At 42.8% G+C, this 13,125-nt stretch overlaps 1 protein-coding gene across 1 annotated transcript; it reads right to left on the bottom strand.

The window, feature by feature from the left end:
* Positions 1-2,588: 2,588 nt before the first annotated feature.
* On the bottom strand, positions 2,589-11,730 carry LOC133897952 (uncharacterized). Its single transcript, XM_062338788.1, has 6 exons — positions 11,331-11,730; positions 10,453-10,539; positions 5,824-6,000; positions 5,588-5,674; positions 5,444-5,515; positions 2,589-4,861 (listed from the first exon to the last, which is right to left on the bottom strand). Exons 1-6 carry the CDS (start codon positions 11,511-11,513, stop codon positions 2,993-2,995), a joined length of 2,475 nt encoding a protein of 824 aa, XP_062194772.1. The 5' UTR covers positions 11,514-11,730; the 3' UTR covers positions 2,589-2,992.
* Positions 11,731-13,125: the final 1,395 nt, after the last annotated feature.

Raw genomic sequence — 13,125 nt, 5'->3', positions numbered from 1 at the left:
GTTGGGTACCCGAGGTGTGTGATCCTTCTGGACTCGAGCATCTGAGACCTTATCTTGTATTTGAGCTCCAGTGACACACCATGTTATTTTCTGCATCCAACAGCTGGAGTCTCCCATCCACCCTAGGGAGGATTAAGGAGGAGCACCCTAACACGCTCAAGTTGTCGTGCAGTGTTGGATATGTATTGCTAGGCATTGACGTGGCAGAAGAGGTTCTAACAAGTCATAATAACTTCATTGCCATGGCCCTAGTCACCACCAACGTTCACTAGAGGGTTTGTTGGAGGAGGTGATTTTTTGTGTTGGGGTTTTCCAGAGGAACCCCCCTCCCCCCATGAGCAAATCCCCACTGTTATTAGAGTTAATGGGACCATCCATTGTCTTACCGCCCACCATGATGACATTGATCTCATGACGCTCTTTGAAATCATAAGATGAAGAGGAGGAAGCATCGAACTTGGTAAATTGAGGCTCGTCTTCTGAGTTCTCCCCATCAGAGTCATCAATTCTTCGGTAGGTGAGACCATTGGGAGGGGGACAGGTCTAGCGATTAGGTCTTTTGACCCCCCCCCCCCCAGTCCTTACGATCACCTAGATGGTCATCTTGACCAGCCAACTCGGGAGTCTATCGATCACAATTGTCTTTGAAGATAGATTAATCTTCGTTAGCTCATCAGGTTTGACATAGATGTTGGGTCCAAAATTGTTGTAGGACTCAAGATATGTGGAACCCATGAGTGAAGAAGCGATACTTTCTTCTAACGGTTGATCTACTTGTATCCCCACGGTCGGTGCCAGCTATTGATGATTTGTAAACGAGTTCTGATATATTTGAAGATAAAAAAGGGATACATGTATATCATAGAAAGAGGATCACACAAGAGACACGGATTTATACAGGTCCAAGCCTCTCAAAGGATAACAACCCTACGTGTTGTCTTGCCTTGATTATCGCAGGAATAGATGTTACAAAAGTATAGAGGGTGTATGTGTCTAGTCCTAAGAGTCTAGGTGAATTGTGATGTGCTCTTGTTCTAAACCCTAGTCGGATGAAGAGGTTGTCTACCATGGATCTTCGATGGGTATACAGTTTCTACCCGACTAGACTTGATCTAGGGTTTCACGGCTTCGAGGATCTTGAATGTGCAAGTTGTTCTGCTGTTGAAAAGCTTGTAGACTTGTGTTGGCATTGTTTGAAGTACTTCCTCCCGTCTTTTTATAGTCGGGGTATGGCGAGCATAAGCTACTCGGACTCCTTCCGAGCATATATTCCTTGTATTGTAGATCATCTTGTCGGTTACCATTACCTACCCGTTGTTTATCTACATGCCTTAGATACTCCATGACGGTTATGAATCATACTAGAACAAGTAAAAGGCACGTGCAAAGTGGTTATACCTTGTAGATATATCGTATATATAGAATATATATAATAAATAATTATATATCATCGTCACCTGAAATTGATTAAATTTTCTGAAGCTTCATTAAATCATACTATGTCCAAAATTGGTGAAACCAATTTTTTGTCTTGTTATGATCTGAACTATCTAGGAAAAATACTTGTTCCATTGTTAGACATGTTTAACATGCCTTTATATGCCATGTTTGGATAAACTTGTTTAACTTATAAAAATTCATAGAAAAATGAATAAAAATCTAAACGGTGTGATTCCACTTCTAAAAATCTTTTTTGGTTATGTTCTACCTAGGAAAAATTATCGCTAGCATGAGAACTTCTTCCTTAACATGAGAAATAGTCACAACGCATTTTAAAGCACTAGGTGAACACTCTCCTTTTTGGACAGAGCTGCACTAAAATTATTATATAATGAGCATATGAACTCCAAATTTAGTAATTATGTTGCATAGTATCCATAACACAGTACACTATATCTCCACCAAATTTCATGCCATTTGGAGCATTTCTCAAAACATTTCTATCATGTTAATGATGATGCACTTTTTCATTCTTTTAGAGGACAACGTCAGAGGTGCTCGGTCAACCATCACCAACCTTACGAGGCACCAAAGAATCTGATCACAACTGGATCTATGTTCCGGTGCTTTGCGCCATCGACGGAGAAAGCTCGGTCTAGAGGTTTGAAGGAGCTCAAGTTAGAGGGAGGGCAGCCCTAAATGTGCATCCGCTGAGACGAAACAGTGTAGCTGGTAGTGATGACAGGAGCAGATTGGTAGACTAGAGAGAGAGCAGAGACTCAAGTTTGAAATCGACTCGAAGTGATTGTTTTTAAATCACAGGGCACAGCCAGGATTGCGACTCCAAGGATATTGTGATCAACCAATCCATCGTACGGAAATCAAATGGCATGGACTTCACTATCGCGGTGCTGATACTCAACAATTGCATCTGCACCATTAGCTATCTACACAGCATGTCGTATGTTGTGTTTGCAGTCTTCGTGCCATCCTGAGGTGATAGATTCTTGTTAGTAGATGTTCATGTTGTCTGCCGTTTCAATTTTCTTCTCTCGTTGATAGAATGACTCCCACATCTCCTGCGTGTTCACAAAAAAAAAAGGAAAAAAAAACCAAGAAATTCCCCAGAGACAAACAAACGTAAACCATACACAACCACCACTGGGTCGCTTTATCTGTTTATTACCCTGCAGACAAGCAGCTGTAGGCAAGTGAGATAAGTTTTAGGGTAACATGGTGCACCGCAAAAACGTACACAACTTTTTGCACATTGTTTCCTGATTCCTGAATAAACGAATATAGGAAACTATTTTATCAGGTCACCTCTCTTCAATCCAAAGAGCGGCAAATTAAAATGATATAATTCCAACACATTACACCCCTGAATCTGGGAAGCTAAAAGAGGGGAAAGTAGGGAGATCTACAGTTCATTTCTTATGTATGGTACACAGAAGGAACACGATCTTTGATGATCATCCACATGGGGTCAGGGTCCAAAAAAGATGTAATGGTAATTGTAAACTACAGAAATCATAAAAGGGAGCCTCTAAACTCAGCTGCTGACTGCTACACTACTGGGTCTAAATCTCACATTTCTCCACAGTCTCAACTTCATGATAGCCTCTTGGGACTTTCCCTGCAGAAGATCCATGTAAACTGACGCTAGCACCGCCCTAGGGTTGTTGGGAAGCATGGCAAGACCACGGCTCACCATATAGTTAGCCTGCTCAAGTTCTCCCTGCACTGCAGCAGTCATGCCAAGGTCAATATACAGAACACCTCGGGCTTCCTCGGGCTTGAGGCTCTCAGAGTGCTGAGATTCTTCTGAAGTCGGTTTTGTGAGTGCAGGGGTAACCGAGTCTTCACCATCACTGTCTTTCTCAACAAGGGCCTTTTCACAGTTCTCCACATTGTACGGCAACTCAATATCATTGTCATCTCTAAGATAAACTGATAACTGCTCAGCAGCATCCTTTGGTCTATTCAGAGCACACAGAGCTTCGGCTGCGTATACATGGCTGAGGAATACATACATCCTAGAGCAGTCTGGCAGCTGCTGTAGCGACTTCGCAAAAGACAAGGCTTTCAAGGGATTCTCACGACACAATTCAACAAATGCCAAGTTCCCCAGGACGGCCTGTCTAATTTTGAGGTTCTCTTTTCTACAGATGTCGTCATACAAAGCAAGAGAGCTCTGCAAGGTGGCATTCAAGCTCGTTCCCTTTTGTTCTCCATTTGCATTAGTTAGAGATGAACCAGGAATTTTCAAATCTGTACTTGCAGTGCTCTTCTGACCTGAGCTTTTATGTCCTTGTACTGCCCCTTGGTTGCAATCCTCTGTACCAGATGCAGGCACCAGATTTTCCTGCTCAGAAGCATCCAACAGTAGTTGGGCATTGTGTAAACACTGTCTAGCAAATTCAAGTGATACCAAATTTCCGTGTTCATCTGAAGTCACTCCTGCAGAATCTGAATTACTTCTCGAATTCACTGGGTTGATAATTAAGTACCGCCATTTTCCTGACCCCACAACATTGACTTCAATCTCATCATTGCACGAAGAAGCGCCGTTTGCACACAGGAGGCCCTTTTCTAGAGCAAGCAGACTACACTCAGAAAAACGAAGCCAGAAAAGGGGTCGTTTGTAGAAGAGCGGCATGGCCTCACGAAAACAGCGAGCTGCTAAAAAAGGTTTCCCACACATCAAATGTTGGATACCACAGTTGTATGAAATAAGACAAGACTTGTCTTGTGATAATGCAGACAGCTTCAATGGTTTATCTGAATGAAGAGATAAGCTATACTTCAGCGCTTTGCTAAAGCACCATACAGAGGTGTGGTTAGATCTCTGTTGCTGTAGTATACATCCAAGGTTGTTGTAGAACATGGCTAGCATTGCTGGTTCAGTCCGATTATTCGGTGTGCTCAATAGCTTCACAGCCTTCCGATAGTTCCCCCGGGCATACTCCAGCTGAGATTTCAAGAGAATCTCTGTTGACGAATCCCTACCACGTGCCATGTTCATTAGAACTTTGAGTTCTCGCTTCGCAACCTTAAGGTTCCTAGTGAGCAGTAGAAGCCGGACCTTGTAAATTTGCAATCTAACTTTCAAATCAGCAGCAGTAGCAGCAAGATCAGCAGATGCCCTTGAGAAATCATTTAAGATAGGCCTACCCAAGTTCTGATGTCCACCATCAAAAGTAGAGTAAAAAGATTCGAATTCCAGTGTATCATCGGAGAAACTTCCCACCGAAAGGTTCTCACATCCACCAGCATAAGCATTTGAATCAGAATCTGGAGGCGTGTTGCTTTTTGCAGGAGGCTTTGGTTGAGCTGATTGCTGCTGAGCTATGATAGCATTTTCATTCTGGTTCATTGTGTTAGCTACTCCAAATGACCTTTCCAAGTACTGAATTATATCCTGAAAGCAAATAAGTAATCATACGTTAAGCAAGATGAACAAAGTCTCCTCTAGGCGAATGTCAATGCTGCAACTCTAAAAAGGAAACAAGGCCAAACAAATGCTATGACTGACAATAAGTCTAAGACCCCAACTAAATCCGAACATGTTCAGAGTTCGAAAGCTATGATACAGAGAATGCCAACAAACCATATCTAATAGACAAATGAACTGCATGATCAACCCACCCCAGTTCCCTCTCCCTTATCAGAAATCATCAAATAACAAGGAATCAACAGCGACAGCACAAAAATGTCATGGCCGGATATGACACCAGGAAGCATATGGGAGCAAAGTACACAAAATCCAACATATCAAATACGAATAGCATATACAACCAATAATAAGACCGCAATAAAATGTTAAAATGTCATTTTGTGTCAAACGGTGAAGATAGCACATATAGTGCAATTTCAGGACTATCTATTGACAAGAATACTCATAAGCCCACAAAGAAATTAAGAATGTTTGCAAAAAGTTTGCTAGATCCAATGTAGCAAGCTGTAGATGAGAACTGCAACTACACCTAGGAAAGAAACTTACCGCAGCTTTTGTTGCATCTTGCAAAGCTAATGCAATATCCAATAAAAGAAAGCATACATTAAGAGCAGTTGTCTGCAAGTGCAAAGAAAAATTAGTGTGATACAATTTTCCCTTGCGATTAAGCCAAGGAATCACTAACAATACCTCATCAATTGGTTCAATATTTCGGTACAATGGGTCCAAAACAGATAGGGCAGATTCATAGTCATGAAGATGATAAAGGATGACAGCCTGCAAATTCATCGAGTCCATGAGCAAACCAGTGAATTACAGCATGTTTAATGCTTGCGCTGGACAAAATTGCAGTTTCTTTAATACAGATCTTAGACCAGAAACATCTAATAATCATATAATTACTGCAACAGAACAAGAGAACATACTGTGTTGAATGTTATTATGGTTGTGTCGAACTCATCCCCATAGGTTGACGCATTATGTGCAGCAGGAAAAGGTGGTACAATGCCACTCCCTCTTGATCCTGAAGAAGCATTGTTTCCTATCCCATTGGCAGAATCAGCCTGTTCTCTAGAGGCACATGCAAGTTCTTTACTTCTTTTCTGAATGAATGCAGTAGTAGAATATAAGAATAGAATTACCCCAACTAAATTAAAAAAATGGATACCAAACGTTGTAACATAACAGATGCAAAAAATGTCACCTTTGACCGAAGCAAAAATTATGTTATCTCATGGTAACATAATTTCAATAAAGGAGGGCCACAACTGTTATGGTAAACACCACCGAGAGGATAGTCGAACGACATCGGCTGCTAGGGGAGGGATAGACTATTGGGGAGCTGTCTGGTAGAACCGAGAGATGGAGAGAAGATTGGGAGAGAGGGTCAGCAGGAGAGAGAAATATAAAGAGACTTCTTATTTCATTGCTTAATTCCTAATACATAACTATGGCCGAATATATATAGCTGTCGGTGGATGAACACCGCGAGCAGGGATCCTGAGGGACCCCTTTGAGATTCGGCCGGGGGGCTGGTCCTGGAACTACCTCGTACCCGAGATTAATGCGAGTGGGACTTAGGCAGGATGGATCGTCAGCTAGTAGAAATGAATGCACCAAGAATTTAGACAGGTTCAGGCTGCGCGGAGGCGTAATACCCTATTCCTGTGTGTCCAGTATGTTGTCAATGCTCCTCTCCTTTCATCTCTCTCTTTTTTTTCTTACAAAGTGCTCCCCTCCCCCCCCCCCCCGGTTATCTACCGGGGGGAGGCCCTTCAGGGAGTGCCCAGAACGAAGGCACAAGTTCCCGTAAACAATAAATGGAAAGTAACCATCGTTGGTCTACAGTTGATGTTACAGAGGGTTGAAAATACATCCCTCGGACGGTTTCATCGGTCTTCGCGTTCCAGCTTTAGCAGGCGCAGGGGCGCCCACCGGCCAGCTTCTGAGTACTCTCTCATGCCTGTTTGGTCAGAGTAGATCTGACGCAGTCTGATGTAACAGGGCGATAAGCCTCAAGCCCATCGAAGATATCTTCAAGCCGTCTTTCTTCATGGGCTCCACGAGGGGACATGCGATGGGACCTGCCATATTAATTGTGCCCACGCCTTCCTGCCAGGCGGCAGCAGGGACTGACGTATTCAGAACGGTAGGCGTGGGGGAGAGTGGTTGGATGTGACCGTCCACGCTCCCCATTAAATGCGACATCGGGCCTCCCACCGACCGACACCTCATCGTGGAGTCCCTGCAGGGTCCACTGGCATGGGGCTTACCAGGTGCTTGAGGCTCTTTAGGTGCTCGGGGACCAACTGTTCTTGACCCCGAGCACCCACTCCCGGACCATGCTTCCCTCGGGTCCTCGGGGAGGTGGTCCCCGACGGAAGGCGCCATGTGGTACGGCGCTGTCCTGGCCTCGGGACTCGGGAACCCCCGGATCCCATATCACCGACAATAGCCAATCAAGCATAATCCCAACCGACAACCATTATCCCAACCGACAACCAACTAACAGATAAAGATTTCTAATCTGCAACCAACTAACAGATAAAACAATTCAAACTAAATTGACTAGAGATAAACTTAATCAACCCGAGTAATTGAATCCGATACGAATAAAATCCTAATTTGAAGTCCTTTGAATCTTATCTCTTCATGCGCCTATAATATCACTCCCTCCCTCGACAAATAGCTTGTCCTCGAGCTGTGGTGGCGGCCATGGTAGTAGCCTTTGGCAGCCCCACGTTGTTGCAACCTTTGGACTTGCCAGAACAAGGTGGGGTGCTGCTGCAACCACATTGGGCATCACCATGGTAGTGCAGTCCTTCATGGATGTTACCACCCTGTGCAACACCACAGCCACCGCAAGTAGAGTGAATGCGTCCGCTTCTCCACGCAGCAGCACCGCAGTTGCAGGACAGCAATCTTCAAGCTAGCACGCCAGTGCCGCCTGAAGAGGCAACGTTGTCCGTGCTGATCAAAGATGCAGCAGTAGCAATGACGTTGTTGTGCCACGAGCGCCTCTGCCACCAGTCCACCACTGCAGCAAGTTGAGGCGACGCTGCAGCACGCTTTGCTGCTTTCTTCTTCTCCTCGGCCACAATCTTCTTTGCTGGGAGGATTGCCGCCAATGAAGGAGCTGCTACATTGGATGACGAGCCACTTTGCAGCGCGGCCAACTGACGTGCAATGTCTAGCAAACACTTGTCAACCACCGAGAGCTGCGAAGATATGGGAGCTACCTGCTGAGCCAACTCGCCGAACTGCCTATGCATGTACTTCTGCATGTCAACCACCAACTCAGTCAAGGCCTCCACGGCCTGGGAGCTAGCACCCTCCCTGGCGTCGGAACCTAGCATCTCTGATACCAAATGTTATGATCCTAATATCATAACAAGGATAAACATACGCCGAGAGGATAGCTGGACGGCGTCGGCTGCTAGGGGAGGCATTAGACTATTGGGGAGTTGTCTAGTAGAACCGAGAGAGAGGGTCGGTAGGGGAGAGAGATATAAAGAGACTTCTTATCTCATTGCTTAATTCCTAATCCACAACTATGGCCGAATATATATAGCCGGCCAGGCATAATCCCAACCGGCAACCAGCTAACAAATAAAGAGTTCTAATTTGCAACCAACTAACAGATAAAGGAATTCAAACTAAACCGGCTAGGGATAAACTTAATCAAATCGACTAACTGAATCCGATACGGATAAAATCCTAATTTCAAGTCCTTTGAATCTTAACTCTTCATGTGCCCATAACAACAACACTCTAATAATATCACATGCACAAAATATGGCGGATGATCATAGGTAGAGGTGACATGAGTATTTGGTGGAGAAGTTCACCAAAGGAATGGGCAATTGACAAATATTTGTGAATAATAAAGTGGTTAAAAGTGTCAAGTATCGCACAGAAGTAGTACAACACAAAATAACATAGTAAATCAAGATAGATACCATAATGACACTAGTTAATATGGTTATAAATAACGATGTGTTTTGACATACATCGTATGATAATATCTCAAACATTATGTTGCAGCAATGCTCGAAGTACCGAGTTAGGGTTTAGGTAACTGATGAGACAGCAGCCACCTAAACATGTGGTTTTATTGCTGTATGCAGCCTAAAAAACATCCATGCAAATAGTTTGACAAATAAGATAACAAATATTACTGTGTAATACAATGATAAAGAAAACCAAACAACTCCAAGGTTTCTAGAACCAGAATCTGACCCAAAACTGGAGGGGGCTGGTTGTAAAACACAAACCCAGGTAGGTGGGAAGCTTAAACAGCCTCACCACCACCAGGGTCCAGAGCGTAAGCCAGACCAACCCAGCAGCTCAGATTTCTTGCTGTGTTTGCCAAATATAGTATATGGTTTCAATGAGGATAGATTGCAAGGAGTTCGCTCATTGCTAATTTGAAGCTTAAAATACAAAATATACAGATATAAGAATCAAGAAGCTTTTTGGGGGCTGCAAGGCCACTTCAGTGTTTGAAGGCCATATTAACTGCCAACCTATATCATTATGCATATGTCATTGCATATACCCACCATTTCCTTGATCACAGCCTGCTGGAATCAAGGTCATAGTAGTGACCCCTATATAGAACAGTATGTTACACTAGATATTGGAAAAAAAGATGAACCAACTGTAGCTGGCAAATTCAGAAATAACTCAGTGTCACAAAATTTTCAAGTGTTTGTTTGAGAAACAGAAATATGATTTACTGAGCGTGCTAAAGCAAAACTTTAAAACATAAACTGGAGACTGCTCAGAATACAAACACATATGTTTGGTGCATAAAACACAAAATATTCTGGAATAGAACTCACATACGCAAAATGATAGTGAAGTTGTTCGTAAGAATGTATGGGTTCACGTCGGTCCAGTTCTATCAATAAGCTCCTATGAACTAAAATTACAATCTTAATGCCTACTCACACAACTTTTTGACACATGCTTATATTTTACAGTCAGATTTTCATAATTTGGTTACACCTATACAGATAACACATCCTTACACAAGTTGGCAGGCCAAGTAACTAAATATGCTAAATAAACAATTATCAACATGTGGGGTTCATCCTATTACAGTCCTATACAACACACCTGTTTCATGTAGAGACAAACATCAAGATTATCGTTCCAATAACTAAGGAACTTAATGATTTGACTACAAGAAGAGACAAACATTAACATTTTATCACTAATTGCATGGTATCTTGTTTTTATCCATAAATGAGTATAGACATGTTGCCAATTCAAGCGTCAGCTATAGAATTATTTACTCATAAGAAATGAGGCATTTCTACTACTTTACCACATAATCTGCACATCAATCAAATGAAGGAGCAGTGAGATTTGCAGATTCACTAATCGCATGGTATCTTGTTTTTATCCATAAATGAGTATAGACATGTTGCCAATTCAAGTGTCAGCTATAGAGTTATTAACTCATAAGAAATGAGGCATTTCTACTACTTTACCACATAATCTGCACGTCAATCAAATGAAGGAGCAGTGAACTTTGCAGATTCACTCACCTTAACATCGTCTAGAATTTTAAGCAGCCTCTTTGGATCAGGACAACCGTCCAAGAAAGATTCTGTGATGGCCATATTGTGGAGGACCTGAAAAATGCGAGACTGTGACATCAGATGCAAGAAGAACAAATATGACAAAACAACCATTTCTCCCCTAAGTGAAAGTAGAAACACTACTGGTTCAAGATGACCACTGTCCTATACAAATATGATGGATACCTATTTCACCCATCAATCTAAAAAAACTAATTTCCTTGCTGTGCTTAGGCAAATTATGCTTTGAATTTGTAGCCTAACGGAACAAGCTTAAACAGAAACTGGCATATGCTTCATGGAAGTTGAGAATCTCTAATGAAAATCCCAAACATGGAAAAGGTATATCTGGGCCCAGTAGAACGCCAGTTGGCATTCACATTTGCCAATGGACAACAGGCTCAGAAAATACAAATGGGCACCCACACAAACCCCCTACGAACTAACATGCACTCACACAAGTCACCCCGGTGGCATAAGTAACGACAGCTCAAGCAACAGCGCAAGTGTATATGCAAATGCACAGCGAACAAGCACCATGGTGAAACCACCCAACCACATACATACGCAGGCTTGACACTACCCAACCCAGACCCAATTCCCACGCAAGAGATGCCGAGCGGGCGCTTAAGCACACAGCTCCAACTAAAGATGCATCTAGTAATCTAGTAAGCAACTGAAACGTCCCTGACCAAAGGCGCCACCGCTATCTGAGACAAGCACATGGATTCGCTATATATGCAGTACGTACGCTTATACAGCTCAAAGATTCACCCGAAAAGCTCCTAGCCTTCCTCCCTTCTCGAGACACAGAGAGTAGAAACAAGAGAGAATGAATCGCGCACCTTGGGATCGCCCTCCTTCTTAAGCAGAAGCTGCGCGAGCACCTCGGCGCAGTCGGCGTACCAGTGGTTCTGGAACATCACGGCGGCCTCCCTCGCCATGGACGCAGTCGCCGAGAGCACCCCGTCCTCCTCCGCCGCAGGCTGGGGCAGCGGTGGCGCCTCCTTCGCCGCCGGGGGCTCCATCCGCCGGATCTCACCCGGACGAGTGGTGAAAACGGAGGCGCGGGGCGCGACGGGGGCGTTGGGGTCGCGCGCTGCCGTGGGGAAGCGGAGCGCCGGAGGCAGCGGGGATGGGGGTCCGCGGAGGCGGGCTAGGGTTTGGACGCGACGAGGGGGGAGATGGGAACCCAAGAAGCCGATCGATAGAGAGAGGATTCCTGATTTCCCGAGTTTTACGACTTTGCCATTCATTTCCTGATTCGATGCCTTTTACGATTTTGCCACTCAGTTAGCTATAGCTGAGTCATCCTAAATTCTGAATTGGTTTGAATTTTCAAATTCAATTAATAAATCTTACCAAAATAATGTGTTTCTCCTTAAGCAATGTTAATGAACTTCCGTAAAAATGCTATGGTTCAAAATGTAACACAAAAAACTTGTTTGAACAGAGCATGAAAAAATATGTATTGTCAATGACCGAGAAACTATTAAAAATTATGTAGATGGTTCTAAATATATAGTGCCTCGTTTTACACTCTATTTTAATAAAGAATAAAGATAAATATGAAATATTAATATAAGGTCACCATATTAAAGAAAGTTATATCACGATTGTGTTGCCACTGTATTGATGTTTCTGGTTACTCAAGATAATCGTTACTTACGGTGAAAAATTGATAGAAATATTTTGTCTAAATTTGAATATCATATTCCAAACTGACAAAAAAGACCACAACCACATGTTAAAAATGACAAAATAGTTTTCTCATAATGTAACATGTAAATATGGTGGCATCACATTCATACATTATAATAAATAGGAAGTATTGCATAATGGTTAAAAGAGGTAATTAGGCCTTATGGCAAGAATTTAAGTCACAAGTCGGTTATAATAACTCTACTATAAGAATCATGCATGAGGTAGAGCGAAAGGTTTTTCTTCTTTGAGACACACTAGCCAGGGATGACCACGGTGGGCTAAGAAAAAAAAATGAGGGGTAATGTTTCGATTTTCGAACCCGTTTCATTATCTCAAAACCCAAGTAGAAAATTTGCCCCTAGAATCTCATACCCTTTATTATTTTGCCCTGCTTTGATCTTCTGGGAGCCCAGCTTTGATACCTTTTCGTCAAAATCCATCAAAAATCATAATCCATCTAATTAAGCTAATTTGAGTATCTATTGGGTTCTTTTTGGATCTTGGTGTTTATTCACTTATCTTTCGCTTGTTTTTTACGATTAGGCATTGATGTTCCAGATGAGCTCAGAGGTTTCCAAGACCAAGAGTTCAAAAACCCCGATGAGCATCAGGAAGGTAGGTTGTCCTTGAACATCTTACACCTATTATTATAGATGTCTTTGTTTACAAAATTGCATGCTAATAATCTATCAGGAAACTCAAGTTAGACTATACCTTAGACATTCCTGATTTTCCTTATTGGCACGGTTTTGGTGAGAATATGGGAAGGATAGTTTTTGCTTTAGCCTACTTTGGGGTATTGATAATCATCAATGCTCAACTAAATGTGATAATGGTCTTTATGCAATGATAATAAAATTGGGAAATTAATTTTGTTAGCAACATGGACATAGGATTTGAGAAAATGGTTGGTGGAGACCGGTGCGGGTTGCATGG

The sequence above is a fragment of the Phragmites australis genome, chromosome 17, assembly GCF_958298935.1.
Source record: "Phragmites australis chromosome 17, lpPhrAust1.1, whole genome shotgun sequence".
Classification (NCBI taxonomy): domain Eukaryota; kingdom Viridiplantae; phylum Streptophyta; class Magnoliopsida; order Poales; family Poaceae; genus Phragmites; species Phragmites australis.
The sequence above is the reverse complement of the archived record's forward strand: the minus strand, read 5'-3'. Positions and strand labels throughout refer to the sequence as shown.